General features: G+C 44.6%; 1 protein-coding gene across 1 annotated transcript in view; it reads right to left on the bottom strand.

Moving 5' to 3' along the window:
- Nucleotides 1-24606, bottom strand: part of Nhe3 (Na[+]/H[+] hydrogen exchanger 3) — a 59202-nt gene that overhangs the window by 5529 nt on the left and 29067 nt on the right. Inside the window, exons 10-16 of the mRNA XM_077698324.1 lie at nucleotides 24015-24128; nucleotides 22712-22823; nucleotides 17395-17548; nucleotides 16621-16672; nucleotides 13152-13178; nucleotides 5021-5133; nucleotides 3212-3320 (exon numbers count right to left, since the gene is read on the bottom strand). Coding sequence (XP_077554450.1) covers nucleotides 3212-3320; nucleotides 5021-5133; nucleotides 13152-13178; nucleotides 16621-16672; nucleotides 17395-17548; nucleotides 22712-22823; nucleotides 24015-24128 — 681 coding nt within the window. The remainder of the gene's footprint in view (nucleotides 1-3211; nucleotides 3321-5020; nucleotides 5134-13151; nucleotides 13179-16620; nucleotides 16673-17394; nucleotides 17549-22711; nucleotides 22824-24014; nucleotides 24129-24606) is intronic.

The following is a 24606-nucleotide window of genomic DNA, read 5'->3' as shown; positions in this document are numbered from 1 at the left end:
ACATTTGAACCAGTCCAAACCTAAACAAACCAGGCAGGCACAAACGCCCTACGAGCAAGTAAGGCTTGAAACGAAGTTGTAATCTGCTGCGTTTATCCGCCAGCGATTCTTTCGTTCTCAATTAAGCAACAGACAGTGTAAAACAATGCATCTTTATTATAAAAATGCAGCCTTGATCACAGCCTATTTTTAAGCTTCCGGCAAAAAACTTGATTGTGCTACTAGGAACAAATGGTATCTTGGGCGCAATAACAAAATAGGTGGTGCACACCCCGCCAAACTTCGTTGGAACAACCTTCATATTTGACTAGAATGCACGCTGTATGCTCTTCGTTCGTTTGACTGACGAGAAATTACGTGATAATGGCACTTTGGAGCACCATTTACCCTCAATAAGCAATTTGGATACACCACAACGGCAAAAAAGTGAAGCTATCCAACACACAGACACATAGGGCTTGCTTGCTCGCAGCATAAACAACATGCAATAGGCCTTTTTTTTTTTTTTAAGAAATACTGCAGCAAGCTAGCCCTGACGTCTTAAAGGGACACTAAAGGCAGAACAAGTTTTTGCACTGTATCTTTTGTAGTTCCCAAGAGCTTTCTCGGCGATGAGAGCTGCTTTCTACACTTAGAGATTAAAAAGCACAACAACAAAAAGAAAAGGGAATAACTCCTTTCTTGCTTCCCCTAGAATTCTTCTGTGTTCGAGATGTTATCGCAAGTAGCAATAATTCGTCTGTGGATCGAAATCCTTCCTGTCCGGGCCACTAGAGCAAATCCACCTTTATCTGCAAATGGGAAGACAACTCTGAAGCTTGTTGTTGCACTGTTAATTTGCTTTTGATAAGGCGCACAAATTTTATTTTTGGGGAGGAGCTTCAACAACATCCACAAGCTTGTCTTTTCAATGGCACACACTATCAAACTGACAATGTGCTACAGCACCACCAGTTATATTTACAGTTCCCATCATCTGTTAGCTTACCAAAGGGCTGTAGCCGCGTAGGATAATGTTAAACCTTAACTGAGAATGTTATTCCAACAACACCAATCAACTTGTTCCTTATCTTCAGTGTCCCTTTAAGGCTCAAGAGTGTCAGGCCACAGAAAGCCAACCTGACGTGCAGACAATAACTTAACCGCAAACAGCAATCTGAATGCCTTTGCATACAGATGACAACATCCCATTCCTGGCCAGCTAACTCTATTTTGGGCCACAATCCTTCGCGTCACACAAAAGCTGGCCTCTTCAAATGTCCCTCTCTGCAAAACCGCTCCCCACCGATGCCCCGATTTGCTTCCGTCCTTGGGCTCATCACTTGAGCACACGACAACCATTGCTATTCAGAGAAAGGAGGGAAGGCCATCCACACAGCTCGCTCAAAGGGGTCATGAACACAAGATACAACCTTGTTTAATTTGAAAGAGCTAGCTAGCCTCTGGTAACGGGCTCAGCTCCAATCCAGCCAAGGAAAGAATTTAACCAAAACAATGCAACAATTGTTGAAAAACTTTCAAATTTCTCGCTACACAACGTCACCACTCAGCGAACGCTTAAAACACATCGCCTTAATAACTGCACATTAGCACATTCAAGGGATGCAGTTAGCGAAACTAGAGGCCTCAGAGCGACCGAGCTGTTATGTTTCACGGTGGTTGCTCAGGTTGGCAGCCACAAATCGCACAAGCACAATCCTGTGACATCATAGAGACCCGGCAAGAAAGCGATTGGAGAGCCGCCAGTTGATCCGCTTCCGTTGAAATCCAGATTTCTGTTACTAGAATAAAGCAGTCTCTTCAACCAAGTTCGTATTTTGTCTACATGGCCCCTTGAAGTAACGTCGATCCGAGACGCGAGGTTTGCCACAAGAATGGTTAAAATCGCCCGTGACAGCACAAGCTAAGCCGGCCTTGTTTCCATGCAAACCTCATACACACATGCACACTTGGTGACAAGCAGGCAGCCAGTATTTTCACAAGCACGTGTTAGTCGGTGGCTCTCACGGTGAGTGTTACAAGAAGTACAACAGCAAACAAACGACAAAGGGTGTTACAATGGAGAGAAGCTCTAACAGCAGCTAGAAGGCACAGGAGTAGTAGCAGTGGCAACAATAACAACAACAACATGACCTGTTAACAGCTTTGCCCACACAACACGACGAAAAGAAACAAGTTTTGCTGCGTAGTGTTCAGAACAACAACGCTATACAAAACAGCAGCATAAGGATGCCAAAAACTAATTTAAAAAAAAAAAAAAAAAGAGTTCCAAACGTTTATGAATTACACCACTTGCTGGCACAATGAGTCATTTTGGTTCAACAATGCCACATAGTGCCAACATAGACTAGAAACCGAATTCCCTGGGAACAGTGTAAACGTGTCTTGAAAAGTTATAAATGAACACTAAAAAAAAAAGAACTTCACGCATACGTTAACAAGAACAATTTAAAAGAACACCACGCCAAAAATTATCCTCTCCTCTACCCCCCCCCCCCCAACAAAGCCAAGTCTTTCTACTAATGCACTTGCAATGATTTAAAACATTACCTATACGTCTTTGCAAGAAACAAGTGTACGTTACACCACCAGTCAACAAAAAGGAAAAAGAAAAAAATATGTTGCTCCGTGCTCTGCACTTTCCCTGTCTACGTTGAATACTGCAACTTCAACAATTTCGCCCCCTAGTTCACAAGCTGTGCCACAACTGAGACAACAAGAATGCACAGCTTGGAGCAGCAATCACTGAGTAACAATCACTGCTGCAGGCACAGAAGAAAACGGAGGAGAAAACGGAGGAGAAGAGGACAGAAAAGGAGCAGGCAGCAAGGCACAGTAGTTTGGGAAGGTTCGTGCACACAGGCATCAGGCAGGCAGAAGAGGAGGAGCACGAGAGAGAGGGTGTCAACAGTCACTGTGGTGCGTGCGGTGCAAGGAAGCGTGCGCGGAGGCCGAGTCGGCAGAGGAGGTCGCGAGCGAGCGGCCGCTAAGTTCCCGCGAGACGCCCGGCAACGACGGCTGCCGCCGGGGCTCGTCGCCATGCATGCCCAGGTCATCCTCAAAGCCACAGGTGGTGCTTGTGGCGGCCGCGTTCGCCCCCCGCGGGTGGTTCATCTGCCAGCAGAGAAGGGGGGCCACGCAGGGGCCAGAACTCGTGGGACACGGGGGAGGGCAGTGGCGAACCGGGCGAGGGGGGAGTGAGCAGCCTCACCTGCATCAGCTGCTCGGTCGAGGTCAGCACGTGCGCCAGGGGCAGGCAGCACTGGGGCAGCGTGTCCAGCAGCGTCGGGCGGCTGTGTGTCAGCAGGGGCTTCATGAACCTGCACACCCAGTGGGGCACCAGTGTGACACCAGTGCGGAAAGAATGTAGCAACAATGTGACACAAATGTAACACAAGTGTGACACCAGTGCAACACCAGTGTAACACCAGTGCAACACCAAGAATGTCACGGCATTACACCGCCTCACACGATGGCACTTGCCTACAAGAAAGTGAGCACCCCTTATGTGTTTTGTCTCTGTGCCCTCTCTGTGTCGACAGAGGGCACCACTGGTCTGCACGGAATGCCACGAAATTAGCTCTAGTGGACGTAAGCTTTTTTAAAGACTGCACACACATTTTTACACTGAAACTAAAATGAGCCACACCTGGGTGGAATCTGGCTTGCAATGGCATTGCAAGGCTGAACAGAATAACAGCAGCTTCATTCTTCAAAGTTGCAATGGAGCCCAGCTGTTTGGTAGCTGGGCTGGCACTCGATTGCTACCTAACTGACATCAGAAGCCCACACCAGCCACAACTTGGCTGCCAGTCACCTCTTCCCCAGTGATATGATTAACCCAAGTGGTCTGAGCCGTTTTAAAGCAGCCAAAAATGGATTTCGAAGCACTCTGGAGCGGCTAAACGGACTTTCGGACACACCTTAAATAGTAAAACAGGACACAGCACAGCCATGCAATCCGTAGAAACAACATAAAAACGTCCAGTGAGCAGGACAAACATTCTATGCACTAAATTGTGTTTGTTGTGCTGCTATAACCCATTCAAATCTAATTTGCACATTCGATACTGTATTTGCAGGTGTACCAAACTGCATCGGCCCACATCCCTCCTGCAATTTCTCGTCTCAATGGATATTACACCCAGGTAGGCACTTCATTTACCTATACACACATAACAGGCGGAACTGTGTTCTCTGTTGTAACCACTCAATTTTCCCCCAGAAATTTTGGCACATGATTACTACTTCAGGCAAGCCTTCATCGTCATTACCAGCGTTGAGGGCAAAAAGTGTTCGCAATGTTGGAAGACCCCCTTTAGCCCTTCGAATCGGAATGGCGGCAAATGTTGTCTATCCTGCCCAGGTCCAGCTATTGTAATTCACCCTTTTTCTAAACTACGAGTAGCCACATCCCCTTTTTTGTTATAGTACATCAACGGCAAAGATTGTGACAACCTGAATATGTATTTATACCATTTGCCGTGTCCTGTTGAAGTGCTCATTTGTAGTGCGTAATGTACTACATGATTTAGTTTTTGTATTGTTGAATAGCAAACCCCCCTACAACAATGCCCCTAGAGGGCGCTGTCAGTACATGAATAAATAAATAAATAAATAAATAAAACCTTGCCACTGCCTCTCCCCTGCTTTTTCTTCCCATCAGTACTCAAACTCCTGTCAATTCCCCTGCAAACCACTTAACGATTCAATCATGAGTAGAAACAGAGCTTAATGAATGTGGACCTCCACTGTCCATTTAGTTTTGAATGGACACTTTGGTATCCCATTACAAGGTGCTCAGCTGTCACAGCATCTCTTCCACAGCATCACACTTGTCTCGTCTAGTCACAAGTATTCCCTCCTGTTGGTCCTCGTTTTCCCTGTGGAGCGAGTCACTCTTTGGGCACAGAGCCTCCCTAGCTGCCCAGCAGAAGAAGAGTGTTCACGAACACGAAGATGCACACATGCATGCAAAAATAAAATTAAAAAACAAACAAACAAAAAAAATGGAGCGTACCTAACGTCGAAGTTGTACCACTTGCGCACCAACCACGCCTTCTCATATGGCGTCTTGGTCTCGGGCTGCGGTGGCGGACTCTGCAGCTCGGGAGGCGTTTGCACCTGGCCGCTCTGCATCCAAGCGATGACCGGAAAGGGGGCGGAGCAAAAAAGAAAGCAAGAGACGGCAGAGAGAACGTGTTAGGACGCCCTTGCTCACCGCACCGGAGATATTTCCGGAATGAGAAAGACCCGAGTGTGACAACCTGTCTAAAAAACTTTCGCACCGGTGATCACAAGAGTGAGAACTAGGCTTGTGCGAATATTCGTTTCACTGCATTAGCGGTACTATAATTGCCCCAGGATTGATCACAGTCAGACCCTGGCGGTGGAGAGATGAAGAGCTCCTAGTGTGGATGCCGCTCTCGTGTCGGCTGCTCATTAACGTTGCACATGGTGCAAGACGCATGTTGCATTAGATTTTAAAAAAAATAATAATTTGTGCACTTGTCTGGCAGTCAGTAAGCAATGGCATAGTTACCTCTGCTTGCGGATTTCATCTAGGAACACAACAATCAGCGGTCATTGTGGGATAATGCGCTAGTTTAGTTCAACGAAACATCATCATTGTGGTTACCGCTCGAGTGTGAAACGTGTTAAAAATATTGTTTCAACAGCATGCACTTCTCTTACTGATGAGTGCAGTCGTCTGCCTTTTTGAGAACGTCAAAGGGTACTTTGTTGAAAGTGGCATGGTACTTATTTAAAAGACAAAAGTTAACTACATAAAACATGCAAAAGACAAGACCCGTACATGCCCATGTATCTGTCACACCACGGTAAAATTGCACTGTGCCGTTTTAAAAAGAAGAAAGAAACAAAACCAACTATTCTGCACACGACCCGGGCGCTATTGCCCATGCATTAATGGGGACGTATTTTGCACACACAGAGCCTACTCGTTCCTTTTAAAAAATAAACACCATTTTTGGACAGTCGTAGCTGATACTGTGCGACATTCCCGCTAATTTTTATGTATAATTTAAAGTATATTTTTGTATATATGCTAGAGTATTTCAGGCAGATCATTCAGTAAAATTGAGTAGTTGTGACATTGCATCTGTCCTGTTGAATTTAGTGTCTCATTTTAATGTATTCCATTTTCAAATCCTGCCTCAAATCCCCTCGCCCAAAAATGTGTCTTGCTCAGCATAACTGAATGCCTAATATAGTCAGGTCTTAACCACTTAAAGTGGACCCAAGTTTAAAGAAGTAAAGATGGCGCAATTTTCTCCAGCATGTTGGTTGTTGCCTGCTTGTGGGCAGAACGCGTCCTACGACTCGCTGGATTTTATTGTATTTTTCCCACAATGCTGGCTTTGAATATTATTTTGAAAAAGGTGCGCCACAATTCGTGGGCGATCTCGGGCAAAGAGGGGACTGACCAATTTTCAAAACACTGATGTTTGCTTATTAAAATGCTGCTTTTTTTTACCGTTACTGAACATGACACCTAGCGTACTTCTAGTTCCAAGTAATACTGATTACCAACGTCTGGCTTTTCGCATTACAAGCGTTCTCTTTTCACTGCGTTTGCAACGTTGACAGGAACTTCAAGAAAAGAAAAGCCCAAAAAACTTTTATTCATGCCTTTTTATCCAATTTCAAGAATTCAATGCCAATGCACAATCGAGGCTCAGTGGACCACACAGTGCAGTTACTGGGAGCTCGTTGAGAGTAATTTATCAATAGGAAAAATGAAGGGGAATGTTTTACTGCACCTGTAACTGGGCACAGCTTCATTTACCATCTTTATGGCTTTGTGATTGACTTGCTTAACTGTCTTCGTAGCTACATTACGGAAGGGTGCAAACACATCGCGCTGTTCTAGGCACCTTCTAGATTTTAAAAGGAATGCAAATGGTCAACAGTGCAACCGTAATAGGAAATTTGTGCTCACTGTAAGGTCCAAGAAGCTTAGTTTACAAGTGTGCACTGTAACCGTTGCAAAAACCTTGCTAAACATGAGATGTTGATTGTACTGCGTGTGTTAGCAATGTAATTCGCAATTTCACTCGCGATGAAAGCCTTAAATATTAAACTGGCCCGACACTGTTATTCATCAAACCTGCCTTCAAAGTCGCTAAAAATTGACTTGACTGAAACTGCACGTAAAAGACCTGTTTGAACATTTCCATTACATCTCTGCGCTGGTTAGAATTCATGAATCACATGTTGCCTTCCAAATGCGAAAAAAAAAAAAAGAAATTTCACTCGCTCCTATAAAAAACAGGGGGGCAGCGATGTGCTGTTACTGTTTCAGGGTACCCAACAAATGCAATTATGTAATCAAACTACTCGGGAAATTATTGAAGCGCACGAAATTTTAAGGCATGGCAGTAAATGTGTAATAAGCCGGGCGTCTATTGCGCTGCCAAAAAAAAGAGATAGACTTCCTTTCAAACACGTGCTGCACTTTGCGCATGACGTGAATTGTTGTTCATATTGACTGTGCCAATTGCATTGAACGAGTGCTGATATGGTTGTGCAATACTAGAGATTAGAAATTTTTTTTAGTTATGTTAACATGAAGAATGTGTATAAAAGGTGCAAAGTTCATCGTATTAAATTTAGTTGGAAGTCAGCGCTCGTCTCGTCGTCTTTCTGTGTCCGTGTTTTATTTCGCGCTGTAGCATCTTTTGCAAGTATGTGTCATGTTACCAATGAAACTGACTGAAACTGCTGTTGTCAACTGAATTCCAGAGATCAGGGCTTCCTGATTTGTCCCTATTTCTGTTTTTATTCGATGTTGATAGTCATACTTGCGAAAGATTGAGCTTTCTATGAACCACGGCGCACAGGTTTATTGTCATTATTTCGGCCGTTCCGTGATTCCCGATGGGTCGCCGCTTTTCGGGGCAGTAATGAAAAGTTTATTGCCGCTTCTATGCAATACACTGAATGCCCAGGAACCGAACTACAGCATACCACTCTTGTCTGCGCCTTTCATGCAGAAATGCAATGTGAGAAAGGCACGAAGCGGCGCGCCCACAGCATGTATTCGCCCGCTACCGCCCAGCGGAGCATCCACACTCGGAGCGCGACGTTGTCGCCACCTGTAGGCCGATCTCGCGACAAATATAGCTTTTTCATTTTATGCTATAGATTTACTGTATATTGTTCCTTTCATGCGAGTCTCATTATGATCATCATAAAGGCGCAGAGCAGCATAGGCGTATTTTAGCACTTTAGTAATATACACCACGCAACCCTCAATTTTTCATTACACTGAGCTCGAAATTGCTGTGGACGTCATCAGGCTCACTACTAGGGCTACCCAATGTTAAGCCTAACAAGGGCGAGAGCAGATATACCCAGAGGTGTGTTCAATTGCTAGCACACTCCTAGAGATGATGTAAAACCTCACACACTAACGTATGTTTAAAAATTTGATGTATACGAATGCCACCGCAGCATGGCAGTGGAGTATGTTTACACTGAGCTTAAATATGCCACACCTAAAAACACAACCACTTCTAACGGGCAGAATTAAATGCCCCCAAATCCCTCCTTTTAGGTATTTCACAAATTCCACTAACACCCCTGGCAACGACTCTACATCACAGTTTTTTCACAGCGCTTAGGCTGACGATTTCTACAGCAGTCCACACTAAGGAGTTCTTGCCTCTTTGACTGATCTTGCAAGGATAGCATTGCAGGAAACACACGCACAAACAATTGAAGCACTGAAAAGCAGCCGTTAATACATTTTTGCGCCAACCGCAACAAAAGTGGGACAGAAAAGCTTTTGTCAGAAGTACCAAGACCTTGCCCCAACAGTTTCCTCGCCTAAAGTAAAAGAACAAATAATCCTTCTCAACGCTGCTTGGTAAATCCACATTAACACTTAAAAAACTGCTTTATCCAAAAGAAAAATATCCCATCAACCATTTCACACGACTTTTTTTTGCTGAATTCAGCTTCCGCATTAAAAATACCGAGGTCAAAAAGGATTGCCAGGTCAAAAAGGATTGCCATTTTTATTCCTCCAAGGTACTTTAAGTGATTATCCCAGCCATCATGCACAAGCCAATGAATACATTGTACACAGAGTCAAAATAGGGCCACCATGCATTGACAGGGTATTTCACATGCCAGGACGTTCCAAATTGCGACTTAATACTTTTTTTGGGGGGGTGTTTATGGTAGCAACACATCTCAAAATTGAGTTACAGTATTCTTTCTTCACTCAGGTATTCTTTCTCCTACCCAGGGTTTTGATATACGTATACCTAATACTTCAGCTATGTCAGAAGCGCTAACCCAAACATTCTGCCGCGACACTTATCCCGCTTTTATTAAAATACACGACAGGGTCCAGACTGTCCTGTATTTTTCCGTTATACAAATGTGTGTTTAGGTTTTAGAACTTCTGATAAAAGCATTAAACATTAATTTTTAGTTCTCTCCACCCACAGTCACCTTTACCTTGTCACCTGAATGATCACCCGCTTCCATGCAGTGTCCTGCATCAACTTGTGCAGCCAGGAATGTTACTGTACCACTAACAATTTCACTGGGTTATCCGACATCAGTTCCACCAAAGCAATACAAGACGCAAATTCAACTCCATGCAGATGCAGGTTAGTAAAAGTTAGTAAAGAAAGCGTGGTGGGCATTTTAAAATGCACCAGCCTTTGCTTGTAGCACTGATCGCATGCCGCACAAGCCATGCAAACAGCACTACCAAAGCAGCCATTACATCAAGCATTTCCTAGGTCTTCTGATGGATACCACCCCATTGGGCACTTCTGCCAGTCTCAATCCGAACTGGAATGTTCCCCACCAGCAAGCATCAGAAAGCTTCAATTTGTCGGGTATTAGTGTCTTGTTTGTACGCTGCAAGCACCATCGTCTCTCCCACTTTCAAAAAATTTTGTGCCATCATCATCATCATCATCATCATCATCATCATCATCACCACCACCAGCCTATCTATGCACCACTGCAGGGCAAAGGCCTCTCCTAAAGATCTCCAATTATGATCTCCAATTACCCCAATCCGGTGCTAACTGCGACCAATTTATCCCCACAAACTTCTTGATTTCATCAGCCCACCTACCTTTCTGCCGCCCCCTGCCGCGCTTGCCTTCTCTGAGAATCCACTCTGTTACCCTTAATGACCAACGGCTATCTTGCCTCCGCATTGCATGCCCTGCCCACGTCCATTTCTTCTTCTTAATTTCTACTAAGATGCCCTCAACACACGTTTGTTCCCTGACCCACTCCGCTCTCTTCTTGTCCCTTAATGTGACACCTACCATCTTCCATTCCATTGCTCGCTGAGTTGTCCTCAATTTAAGTTGAACCCTCTTAGTGAGCCTCCAAGTTTTTTGCCCCGTAGGCGAGTACTGCTAAGATGATTAGCCCTGTTACCTGTAGCCAAAGCCTGTCCCAATAAGATGGTAATATATTGACCAGAAGAGTTCAGGACTTCATCAATGCATGCCTGCTTTAGCTCATGACACTTTCAGGCCAAAATTTTAAGTTCTCAGTCGGAACGACGGCGTGAAGCAGTACCAAGTGAACAGGGTAACTACTTTCCAAAATGGCTGACACAGTAATAATGGAACCTCCTCGTATGAGCAGAGCATGCTCCATAACATTACAATGCATTCATGGCTGCAGAAAATGCAAACCTGGAGCGTTTCATTCAGCACTGCTTTACACTGGCAGTTTCCAGTTACAATGCCCGCACAAGACTGTGGAGATCTAAACAGCCCAGGCAATTCGAAGTGTACAACTGCATAGCATTGCTTTTTGGGGTGGTTTTTTTTTTTTTTGGCATAACCAACACAAGATGATTTATTTTAACCTGCCCCTACAATTTAAAAGAGAGCGCAGATTAAGTTTTTGCACGCACGTTTTAAGACAAGACACACATAATTTGCAATAGAGTGAGAAGTTTCCAAATGATTAGATACCAAAAAACCAGAAATTTACTTTCCAGCTACTGATTATATGGCACTATATTATATGGCACTATATTATACGGCGTTAAAAAAATACGGGCAATTGTTAACCAGGACGACAAGATTTGAAAAAAATTATTCAGTCAGTTTTGTCTCAGATACTCAAAGTACGCCTTGAGTGGCTCACTGACCTCATTTCTACCATGCCTTAACTCTTTCAGGACTAATGTTTTATTGAGTGACAAAAGTACTGGTACTAAGCAAAAGTACTAACACGAACATCACACACGATGTCAAGTTCTGATAAATTCAGGTTGGTGGAAATTTCAACAGCCTCCATTTTTCTGTGTCTTTTGTTTAAGCTGACCCACATTCAAAGGCCTTGCCTCGAACAAAATTTGTTATCAAGCACCAAAAAAGATCACTTTGAGTACATGTAAATGAATGCTGCAGAGTTTTGATAATGTTCTCAATGCATGTATAAGCTAGTAGATGCATATGACTGCGCTGAGACCTTATAGGTACATCAATCTCCACAATTATCAGCAACAAACAGCGTCAAGGAGAAACCCTGGACTTCCAGCCTTTTTTCTTTTTTATTTTTAAACCTGGCCACCTGAAATTTTCACACAGTGTCTTTTGTATTTTAAGAATCGTACTTCTCTTCAACGGCAAATAAACTGTTTTTCTTCTTCTTCTCACATGCGCAATCTGGTTCTGTGTACACAGCATAACTTTGAAGCTGTGTACTATTTATGCTGCATCATTTCACCCACATCATTTTATTCACTACGAACCGAATACTGGCTCAATTTATGCACTTTTGTGTTCTACAGGGACCACAAAGAATGCAACTGTATGACAGCTGTAATCTTGGCTTTCTCAGTGCAATGATTATTTCACGTCATAATGTACTAACACTTTGCTCAAATAAAGTACAGAATCTTTTATACTAGTGCTAATGAGTGTGAAACTTCCATTCCATTTCCCTATCACACACACATAAGCACACAAATGCAGCAAGAATTGTGAAAACCTGACTGGTAGATTCCGACATTATGTGGGCAATAGTTGGTCCAATATCAAAACAAACAAAAAAAAGAACTTTTACAGAAAACAAGGACAGAAGCTAAGAAATGTAAGCTAAAATGGTATTAATTTAGAGGGTGAGAGCTCAGTCAGTATTTAAAAAAGGACTAATATTTTGGAATTTCTTCTAGGTTACGACTAAAAATAACACATAAAATTTATTATTTGGCTATTTTTTACGTTAAAGGCAGGGTTATCAAAAACAAAACCCATGCTACAGGGACAATTAGTGACATGGTCATTTAGGTCATGTATGTGTAGCTAAGATGTAGCATCCCATGAAGGCTATATATAACCACCAAATATCCAGATAACATTAAAGTTTCCAAAGAAAGGCACAGCACATTTTGGCCCATACATTACTACAACCGTCCAAGAGTCATCCTACAAGCTATACGCAGTCACCAATCAGGCACCGGGCACAAGAAGAATCAGGCCAGAGCAAAGGGCATTTGAAACCCATGCAACTACAAACTTGCGATCATGCTTTGCTCATCAAAAGCATCCTAGTCCTACAAGGCAATTTCACGTCTCTACGCAAGCAATCAGAACACACTCGTCATGCCTAACTAGTACTTTTTTCAACAAGCCAGATAAACGTATCGAGCAGGTTCCATGCCTTATTAAGAGATAACTTTCATTTTTCTTAATTCAATTTTAACTCCACCAAGACATGCCAATTAAACAAAAAAGAATCATGAAAGTGGTGTAGGCAATCTACTCCAAATGGTGGCCAAACTAAGGTGTTCAGTGCACTACATGGCACATAACACTGCAAAGTCCACAAAGGTTATGCCAAAGATGGAAGAGTGCATGCTTGTCCCCATTACTGAGTGCTTCCCTTTAGAGTGTGGCATATCAACAGACTGAATGATCCCTGCTTAAATTTGTGAAGTTGTAAAAACGTTCCGTGACACCGCCCTTCACTCCACCTGGGCTGCCTCTCTCTCTCTCTGTTCCACTGTGCTCGTTCTAGTCCCCCCTGCTGCAGTCACGCACCCACCCAAACACACACACAGAGACAGCACACAAGCCAGACTAGAAAGCTGCTGTGGGTGCAAGGCAGTGCAAATGCAAACGGTTCCTTACCACCCCATTCTGAGTGGCCTCATAACCCTGGAAGGGGGCAAGAGAACAACAGCACGCGCACCACTTTACAAACCAAGCAGCAAACAGGATCCTCGCACTTTTTTTTTTTTTTAGATTGAGAACATGGCAGCGTTACGATCGCAAGACGATTTTGAGTTGCCCTGATTGCGTGTCACCCACCCTCCGCACTGTACCCCCGAATGCCGGAAATGTGTATTGCAGTGCCCCACAGACTTGTTTCGTGCAAGTAAATAAGCATAGTTGAACCATCAGCTAGAAACATACAGTCGAGTCTCGGTAATTCGAAGTCGCTAAATTTGGAATTTTCAGTTAACTGGAAGTGATCTGTTGGTCCTGGAAATTTCACGTGCAATCCAACGGAAGAAATTACTTGATAATTCAAAGCTAAAAGCTGGTTAATTGCAAGTTATTTCAAATAACAAGCATTAAGGTAACCGTCTTTTCTCCGTAAAATTATGAATTTTCAAGTGCAAAAACAGCACAGAGTTCTGTACTGATGTCGGCACCATCGCAACTGAGCCAACGCACAGCTGACAAGGCGGCAGCCAGTTCACACTTGCGCCAGCGTATGCCAGAGCTTTTCAATATATACACCAGTTGCGAAACTCCGCTTCAAAATCCGGAGGTCACGGGGCCCCCTGCTCTGTGGATGCTGAGGGGCAAGTGTGCTGGTGAGGCCCCTAGGTAACGAAAACTGGACTTCGCTAAACTATTACTTAGTCATGAAACTTTACAAGATAAAGCTTGCTTTTCAAATAAGAAGACATAAATTAGGTAATGTTTACACAAGTTTTTATGTTTTTTTTTTCTTTTTTAGGCTTTACAACAGCAGCCACAAAGCCCTTGAGTACTACTCCCAACTTTCTGCCAGTATACGACATACTAGTCAACTTACGACAAATATACGACAGTCAAACATACGACAGGCTTGCCCCTGTTCGCCCCAGCACAGGGGTGCCAACCATGGGCTGGCGTTTGATACATGGGGCCTATGGGGAGTTTCGCAATTGGTACATAACAACTCTTAGCGCATGCGTCTCTCTCTTTTGAGGTTGTAAACCTCTTTTTGTTGCTGCACACAGCGCCGTATGAGGAGGTTGTGTAGTGGACATCTCAGGCTTCGATTTTAGAGATAAGTCTCAACTATCATGACAGCCCGCGTCGCACGCTTGACTTGGGGTGTGAAAGTTGAGATTCTGGAATCAAGAGGGAAGAGGTGTTGTAAACTAATAAAAATGCAGTTATCGAGTGCCTTGTTTAATTAGAAATCCGGTTAATTCAAAGTTTTTTTGCTGTGCCCGTGGACTTCGTATTAACGTGAGTCAACTGTGAGTTCTCTAGCACAATTTCCCTCCTATCAACTGCCAGTTTGCAAAAAACATCTCAGCTACACCTTGTAGTACCTGCATCAATATGCATAAACTATGTGGCCAATCATAAGAACTGGCTTCAACATAATAACAATACGGAGGCACTAGACTGTACCTTTCAGTTTTTTGTCAGGTGAAAAATATTGCTTTGAAGATAGAAATTTTCATTATTTAAAATTTAATTTCGAGAATTTTCTCTTTAAATCACATGCTTTGAAGGCAAAAAAAGCCTGGCACGCTATTCTGACACATACCTTTTATATACATGTCTGCCCATCAAACACAGCATTATCCTTAATCCACAATAATCCATCTCATTCCCACCTTGCTAATCATTACTACTAATCACTATTCCATCATAAATCTATCTCAATTAATTTTAATCCCCATTAATTCCACCTTAGAAAGCATTACTATCAATCACTAATCAATCATTCATCAACTTTGGTAATCAATAATCTGTTATACAGCCTGGCATGCTTTAGTTCATTTCTGGCTTTTCCTGGGTTGTTGTACCACTTGTGTCGTCACCTGGTTCATTCTAGGTCATCCTTTAATGAGACATCAAAGGTTTTTGCCTTAGCCCCTGAAATGTTTTACTATCTTGGAAGTTTTTACCAAAATTGCCTTATTTTTTTCATTGCTGATTTCTAATCTTATTACATGCTAATCTACACTACATGCTAAGTCAAATTAACACCGTACAGTTTATTTATGAGAGTTGCATAGGAGACCAGGTGTGTGGTGCTAATAAGATACAAACCACGAAAAGAAAACAACAGTGAACGCCTTATCACTCTTTGCTTGTGCAGGGTAATCAACCTTCGACTATTTCCCTAGGGAAGTGTCAGGACAGTGTGGTAAATTTCAAAGCAGGGAGAAAGACACAGAGGAACTGATGAGCTGTCGTAATGTTCGCTTCAGATACGTCCTCAACATCAACCGAAGAACTGCTCAATTCTGCGTCGTCGCGGTCTTCTTCCCTTCCAGGTACAAGATAAACATTGGTATACGAATAATATTCATTAGAAGAATACACGACAACGACAAAAAGTGTATTTTTTCGAGTTGGCGGGCACGTTATGCATGTGGCGCCACCATCGGACACCCTGTTTTCACTCAAAAATAGCGCTCCTGCCACGGGAGAAAAGAAAAACATTATGTACGTGCTTCCATATGCTGCGTGACACAATTAAGCTTTAGACAAGCGTTTGTCATCCTGAACACTCAAGAGGAGAACCTATTCTGGTACGACGAAAAGCTCGGCTTGTCCACAACAGTTTGGGGAAGCTTTGTCTAGGACGTTTTCTTAGTGTCCGAAACACCTGAGGGGTTAATAATCAAGCTGATTCTTTTAACACTGCGAGTTCATTTCGAGAACTCTGGTACGTGTCAGGTAAGCACTGAAATGTGTAGATCTGGCCTTTATTACACTAACTGGTGTGATTACGTCTGCAGTGATGAAGTGACACGAAACTGGACATCCAAAATTTTGTTTACATAGCAACCATTGCGATGTAACAAGCAAACCCATAATGAGATGCTCCTCAAAAAAAGAAAAGGGGTGGTGGGGTGCATTCCACGCGAGCCCCAGGACTGAAACGCAAAGCAGTATGGGGAGCTTACAGAAAAATTAAACTAAATGCCCCAGAGGAGTTTTTCCTTTAAAATTTCTAATTCAAGCCCATAACAATGTGCCTAAGTGACAAGACCCCACACACAGTTTTGTGGACAGCCACAAAGAACGAACACCTCACAGCATCCCTGCAGCAAGGTGCTTACAAAACAAATCCATTCTTTGAATTCTTTGCTCGCTTCAGAACATCTACAGCCCCATTTAGTGTTGTCCAGAGAGCACAGGCGATTGATTGCCTCCACTGACATTTCTAAGTGATGCTTGTTCTTGCCAAGGTTTCGGCACCAAGCTCTTGCCACGCCACACGATGCAGCAAGCGAATATACATGTGAATGTAGAGATGTACATAGCAATATTGATATATGGCTCTAGGTTGCAGTGAGAGTGCATCACCCCGTCAGTGGTAGTGGCACCAAACACAAATGAGGAAAGCGACACTTACAGGCCTGATTCCAGTGAACTGAAGCATTTCATGCTCCTCTTCGATTCCCACCCTGCACAAAGACGGAGAAGACAGACGGGCTAGAAACAAGCTCCACAACAAGCACAGTCAGCTCCAAACGCAGTACTCTTTCACAGCCCGCGCAAGATATAGCTTCGAAAATATCAGTATCGCAATGTGAACGGCTGAAGCTTCAGTACTCAGTTCCAACTGGTCATTGCGAGTAACACGAATTAAAGCAAAATTAGAAACCCCAACACTTCTTTTTCCTTCTCCATCACAAAAAATTTCACAGCTAGCACACAGCGCATTTCCATCTTCCCTCTTCCTCCTCCTCGTGCCCTATCACAAAAGTCCTGATGATGGAAGCATAGGTTCAGGTTTCCGAGCCCAAATATCTTAGCACTCAGCAGGCAGGAAACCTTTAGATAAGCTCGCAAATTGTACAAAGGGTTTCAAGTGCATTCAAATCTAAAAAACTACATGCATCACAAGCCAACTCCGGCCACTGTTAGGCAGCTTTTTTTAAGCCTGATCCTATCCTAAAGCCTGTAAGGCTACTGGGATGTAAGAATAAAGGGACGTGAGCAACCTGATGCAAAAACAAGTGAATTTGGAGTTGAACGAAACTAGGGAATATTGATGCAAACAGCCCAAGTTACGCATTCATCCGACTGCACAAACTTCCCTCCGTTTCAAAGGAGGAAGAGGAGGAGGTCTTTGGACGCTCAAACAGCGTAGCCCTGGCGTCCCAATTCACCGGGCAGTACTCACGGTATGCTGAGCCACGCGAGGAGCTGTGTGGTGAAGCCCCCGCAGACGATGACCGTCACAATGGCTATGAGCGAGGTGGCCGTGAGCATCAAGTGCCTCTGTTCAGAGAGGGTGTTGCGGATGGCCAGGGCAAAGGCCATGGCACCACGCAGGCCTGTCGGCAAGCAACAAGGGAAGGGAGAGACACGGACAGTTACACACTGCCAGAAAAAATAAAGCAGAGAAGAATGACACGATTCTTGCGCACATAAACATACCTACAACACGAAATTATTGCAAAATAATTACCACTCAACGTGAAAGCTGTCGGAAGTGAAGAGCAGTGATTCGCCATAATGGGCTGTGGCGCCGTTATCCGCTCACTGCTACCACCCAATGCAATTAAAATTTCCCACCTTCACAGTACCCGCGCGCCCCCTGCCTGAAACTGCACCAGCGGGAGTTTTCTTTTTGTGCCTGCTTTTCCTCCCCCGCACGTGCCAGTGTTGTACTCGCACTTTTTTTCACTTACTAACGTAAACACCACCCCAACGAGCACTCCTAACTAGATGAACGTGGGCGCTGCCGGTTGATTACGTATATTCTGCCTCAAATGTACCTGCAGTTTTCCTTGCGCTAAACAACGGGGAGATGTATGACAAGCGCAAGCGGTTCACGAGTTCCGCACACTTATGACTACATAAACCACTTGGCTTTCAAAGCCTCTGTGGGACGCCGTGACGGCAGAACGCCATGTGGATCTACTTGGGTCCAGCGAGCGAGGTACAATGACAAGGCGAGCCTTTAAAGTGCTCTGTACTTAAAAAGAATCCAAATTATGGGGTTTAACGTGCCAAAACCACACCTGTGTTGAGGGGCATGCCGCAGTGAAGGGCTCCGGATTAATTTCCACCACCTGGGGATCTTTAACATGTGCCAAAACCTCGACAAGCAGGCATTTTCGCATTTCACCTCCATTAGAAAAGGAGCCACTGCGGCTGGGTTTAAACCCACCTCCTTGTACTCAGCAGTGCAACACCCGAGGCACCGAGCCACCGCGGCAGCGGGAACACAAAAATATGTACCAGCAGAGGAAAGCAAAGCGATTTCTTTCTCAGCAATTCAAATTATCGATGGCTTATTCACAACAAGTAGTGCAGTACCTAATAGTGCTTTCTGAATGTGCCCAACCAATTGCATTCATTAACACCTACCTTCCACAGTTTCGATCATTCACCCATGACTGTATGCATGCGAAATATTACTACAGTCGAACACGGATATATCGTACTCCAAGGGGATCGCGAAAGAATTCGATATATCAATAATTCGATATATAAAATACGCCTATCTGAAGATTATCTGACAACTCCGCACATCACTGAGACTTTTCTGAAGTCGTGGAAAACGGTAGTTTACTGTTTTGTCCCTCAAAACATGGAAAATCCTAACCGCAGCATGATGACCACCGCACTTTATTTATCATTGAAATGTCTTTTAGCTTCACTTGTTTTTTCTTCTGCGTCGTAAAGTTCGCCAAATTGTCTTCAAGATTACAAACACGCACAAATGAGAAAATCAACGTTGTACACTGTGCCACAACAGAGGCGAATAACGCTGACGGAACCTCGGCTGCAGTAGGCGGTTGGGAACGTTGTCAGGCACTCAGTGCCGTTATCTTCAGTATCCGAACCGAACACGTCCCCCATCTGGAGGCGTGAAACGAAGTCGCTTTGCACCCGACACGCTCCGGAATAGCCGGGGCGGGTTGTGCTGCATTCGTCTTTACGTCAACGTTGATGTGTGCATCGCCCTCAAAACTACTGCGAGGAATTCCGAACGCCTTTTCAACCAACATCTTTTCAGCAGCCTGCACCCGACGAATTCCCGCCTTCGTTGCTCCGAAATGAATGCCTTGGACAAAACAAACATACAACGCCGCATCCAGGGGCGGATCCAGCCACTCATTTTAGGGGGGGGCGGTCACTTGAAGTACAAATGAAGAGGGGGAGGGTGACTTTTGTTTTTAGTAGTTACTATTATCAAAGGAACCCCGTCAGAGCATAAATACTGTTAATTTTTGCTCACAGTGGTGCTACTCATTTGTTCTAATCAGTTTTATAATCTGAATGAATATCAAGAAATACTACAACTATCGGGCTGCCATACTTCAGATGTAGGCACATTTTGCTGTGCTAAGCCTTTGTTAGGAATCGGGTTGCGTGGCCGGTGCGAACACGGGTTCGTGTCGTGCCGGGCAGTCATCAGGACAAGTTGATGTGAGAAAGAACGCTTTCTTTATACAAGTATTTACATTATCCGGATCGCAGTGAACAGGCACGGCGCTTTCCCATGCACCGGCACCATAATAAATGGGCCGATTGACGTCCAATCATTTTCCCTCTTTCGACGTGGTCACCAGAATTCCACTAATTCTTGGATATTTCCGGGGTCATAATGATGAGCACATACCTGCACTTCAAAAGTGAATGTCCCATTGATAACGAAGCATTACTGCAGATACAATGGGAGTTCATGTACTAGACTGCAGAAACAATGCCACAGAAATATGTGCAGCTAGAGCACCGCGACGTCTGGTTGGTAGATTTGGGAACTTCTACTGAAAGTTCTAATGTGAGCAATCCAATGCTACAACACAAATTCCAACCTCCGTCGTCCACGATTTCCGTTGGCGGAGCGATCAATAACTTTTTCACAGTCAACAGGGATGTCTCTGTCTCACTCATCTGTGATCGCAGCCATGTCTTTAAGTGGCGGAGCGTAGAGAAGGATCTATCGGCGCTGGCGACGCTGACAGAGAGAGTGGCCAGTATTTGTAGTAGTGCTTTGATCGAAGGAAAGATGTCGACGTCGCACATGCAGAATGCTTCAACAGCAGTCGCAGGGATGTGCGCTCCTTGTTCGCTTTCACGCTTCCACTTTTCCCGCCATAGCCGCAGTTCTGCTGCAATAACACTAGCACTTATTAAGCCGTGCCGTACGAGCGATCCATACCGCTGGGCAATCTGCTTGACTACTTTTGGTTGGTCATCTGATGCTATGGTATTCAGCAGCTGGGACGGCAAAAATAGGAAAAGCTCACAAACTCCAAAAGTATCATCATTGAATCTCAATTTCAGGTCTGCCAGCACATTATCCAGTAGAGGAATATACACTGATGTCCTGAAGAAGCTCTGTGGATCAAGCGCTGGAGTGTTAGACCTGTAGTACTGTCTCTTCGTGATGCGATGGATTCGCAGCTCTGTTTCAAGTTCGTCCGCGAGCGCGACGGCTTTCTCGTAGAGAGGTGTGAACGCCTCTTCACTGTCACGCCTTTGAGCAGTGAGGGCAGCTACAGTGTCTGTCAGCGTATTCCTTGCTGTATGCACATCAACGCACTCCTTCTGGTAGAGACGACTCAACGGAAGCGTGTGAGCCAAATGGTCCGAGAGGCAAACTATCGCCATTATGAACTCACCATCGCCAACGGTGACGCGGAGCGTCCTTGCTTTTGCAGCGCTTTGAAGCTCCTTCCAGTTGGCGACGGCGTCAAGAGCTTTCACCACGAAGACAAGAGAGACCCGAAATTGGATGACAGTGTCATGTCGCTCCACCCGTCTCGTCTCGCAAAGGCCTTTCAGCTGGTGGCCAAGTGTGTTCTTTAATACACTGTTTCGTTTTGGTGAGGTGGTGTAGAAGGAAATTGCCTCCTTCATAACCCCCACCGCGTTCCTAACGGCTTGAACGCGCGATGACTTCGAGATCGACAAGTTGAGTGCGTGGTTAAAACACGGAGAGTGAACTGCTTTTGTGGCACACCGCTTAATTTCTGACACGGCGCCACGCAGCTCTGACACCATGAGGCTGCATCCATCTGTAGCTCTGCCGACGGGTCACGGCGCCGGTTCACGGCGCCGGTTCACGGCTGGTGCACCTGCAGCGCCACGGTTTGTGAGGTAAACCGTGCTTGCCTAGCTCGGTTTGCGATAACCACGGTTAGGAGACTAACTTCGGTTATGCCTGCCGTTTAGCTGCCTCTCAAGCCGTGAAGGCCGATCATAACAGCCGTTCTAGCCATTCGGCTTCCCCTGCGGTTAGGGCAGTCGTGCCGGGGCAACCTGACCAAGGAGATGGCCACAGGCACTGAAGGGAGGGGGGAGAGGGGGGGATGTTGACGCAGGCTTTGGGGGGGGGGGGGGGGGGGATCGCCCCTACCGCCCCCCCTCTGGATCCGCCACTGGCCGCATCGGTCCCCCTGCACGAGCCACCAAACAGCTCAATCACAGAAAAAGAGTGCCTCCGGTCAATTTTTTCTGCTCGTTTATGTCCTTTCACCCTAACCACTATCCGCGTTCTAGCTATCATGGAGCTGCCCCTCGTGCTAGCGTGAAAACAGCTGTTGAAGGCCATCGAAGTGACATAATGCCGCGGACATGGGCCGCCTCTGTCTCACCAAGCCAGGCAGCTCGTGTGATGAGTCAACATTATCATCAACTCCACCCTATCAGAGGAAGCAAACTTTTAGGGGTACCTTCGGCGCGGAATTCGATATATCGAATTTGCCCGTGATCAGGAGTTCGATACACGCGCACAACAGCCCTATACTTTTGCATGGGATTTTCAAGGGGATGCTTGGACTGTTCGATATAAACAATAATTCGATATATCCGTGTTCGATATATCCGTGTTTAACTGTATATATAAGTGATGGGACCCAATTGATTTAGTTTTTTTTTTTTGCAACTTGACTGTCAGGAAAATGAATCAAGAGGGAAATATTAACGAAATTCTTTGCGTAGATGTTGCGTAGGGTACCTGACAACACTTTACACAGGCCTTCAAGTTCAAGAACTGAAACTTTCTGACACGAACTCAATGTTTAGAACGGCTCGAAGCAGGGCCCCGAAAATAAGGCACAACAAATTTTTTTTTTAAATAGTTACCCCGAACGAGCTTTTAAACTAAGTTACACACCCAGGCAGGAGAGCAAGTGCGTGGCTAAAAATTAAAGACCTTAACAGCTTTTAAGCCACTTTTGCTACGGCACTCAGTTCGTTCTTAAGGTCAGAGACAGCCAATAAATGACTAAAAGCGACCCCACTCAATACCAACATCTGCTGACCTGCCTCTGCAGCTTAATACAGCAGGCTTCGACAAAGACAGCTGCCAAATAAGTTTTATGCAGCCAGGAGTCACGCACCGTTAAGGACTCCACAACAAACAAACCCCCGTGCCTCCTTTCAGCCCGAAGCAAGCGAAGACGAAGAAAGCTGCCGTCCCTCATTCTACGTCGCAACGACAGCAGCCGCCGACAGCAGCCGCCGACAGCAGCACTCACCCGAGAAGAACAGCACGTGCTGAAACGCCATGGGGATCTTGTGCGTCCTCCCCAGGTTCAGCAGGAACGTCAGCGGGTAGATGTAGACGGCCCGGCCGACCGCTATCGCCAGCTGTCACGTGTCTCAGTTAACGAAGCAGACACACGCAGTCGCGTGTACTCGAGGCGCCGAGACATTATTACCACATGTTGCTTCATTTAGTCGCACCTTTCACCCGTCGCCACAAGCAACACTTCATCACGGCCCCCCTTGGGCCCCGGCAGTTGCGAGTAGAGGGTCTAAAAGAAGTTGTCCGCGCTCTCTGGGTGCACTAGCTCTATGTACAACGGCATGTACGGCTTATGTAGAAATATGTAACACATTACAAAACGCAATAATGTATTTTCATTTAATTTACAGGGGTTCCACCTGACTCGGACCAATGATTAAATAAAATGTTGAATTTTTAAGCACGAAAAGTAATCGACAAACATTCGAAGTGATGCGAAGGATGTCGCGCCATTTTTACATCTTGTTTACTTAAATTAATTTGAAGTATTTTAAATTTCCAATGAGTAAATCTAGCCAGAAATATTTAATTGTAAAGTTGCAGAGCATCCAGAAATATGCCAAGCGCTGAAATTTCAACTACAAATCTTTAAAGGGGTGGGAAAGAATTCGTGATACTCAAATGAGATTTATAAAATGTAGGCGGCATGCAAAATTTTAATAGCCACGTAGAAAGAATGCCGGCACGTGACCCGGCATGGAAATGCCTGTTGCTACCAGGGCAGGTTGAACCGCAAAATGTTTAAATGATGCACTTCAGCAGTTGGGGTCGCTTGAATCCAACTTGCTAGCCGTTGCGCGAACAAAATTTTCGTAGAAGCAGTTGCATTCGGCGTTTTTTTTCATATTCTGCGAGACTTTGCAATTGTCTGGATTCCCCCATTAAAATGTGAGTCAGCTTATCTCCGCTAATTCCTCCACAACCAAAATGTCAAACATGTGGGATGACCCATGCCAGAATGACTAACTAGACCGTAGCACAAAAACTCACCAATTTCAATTCTTGGCTGAAGTGAAACACATTGAATAAGTAACATTCCATTAACTTTGTTAATTGGGTATAATTTTTTATTTTCATTATTTATTTCATTAATTTCTTCAATTTCTTTCTCTTAAAAAACATTTTCGTGGCTGGAGTGGTGCTGAGTGACTTTCCAAAGGCTACCTCTTTCGAATTAAACAAAGTTGTATTTCATATTCGTGGCCCCGTTAATTAAACAATCGTGGCAAGCACTTTGAAGCAGAAAAGGATACGAATGCGACCATGATGAAGCCGGCATCCCATCTGTGCTTCTTGTACGTGAACATGGAGACTCCAATATAGCTGAAGATGAAGTTCTCCGCTAAGAAGTTTAGCAACTCGAAGAGCTGGAAGAGAGAAAAACGACGCAGAGTTGCAGTCGAAAAAGAGACCCGACAAACGGCACTTGCGACAGCAGTTCACAAAGAAAGTACTTAACTTCTAATACGAGATGCAATGCAGTCAATTATTGTTGATTTCACCTCTGATAATTACATCTCATCAGTTTGGTCACAAAACTAATCCGATTCAACACCTCACCAGATAACAGCAGGAAATTTTTTACGATGCATGTGGGCATACGTCACTCCTGATTTATTCTGGCGTGCTAGTAATTGAATTTATGCTACGGGAATCTGTCAAAAACAAGCCCATTGTGAAGACTATCATATACGATAGTCCTCACATACATTACGACACTTACCATAGAAAGCATACAACAGAAAAACACAACCGTGTGTTTTTCTAATCTAATTACACAAGGCTTTTAACGGCTGTTAAATGTTTTCCGTACACCTGCCAGCCGGTACTTCTGCAAAAAAAGGT

Source organism: Haemaphysalis longicornis, unplaced genomic scaffold, assembly GCF_048455015.1.
Source record: "Haemaphysalis longicornis isolate Haplotype H1 unplaced genomic scaffold, Haemaphysalis longicornis Haplotype H1 scaffold_2, whole genome shotgun sequence".
Classification (NCBI taxonomy): domain Eukaryota; kingdom Metazoa; phylum Arthropoda; class Arachnida; order Ixodida; family Ixodidae; genus Haemaphysalis; species Haemaphysalis longicornis.
Note: the sequence above shows the minus strand (reverse complement) of the source record. Positions and strands in the feature narration are given on the sequence as shown.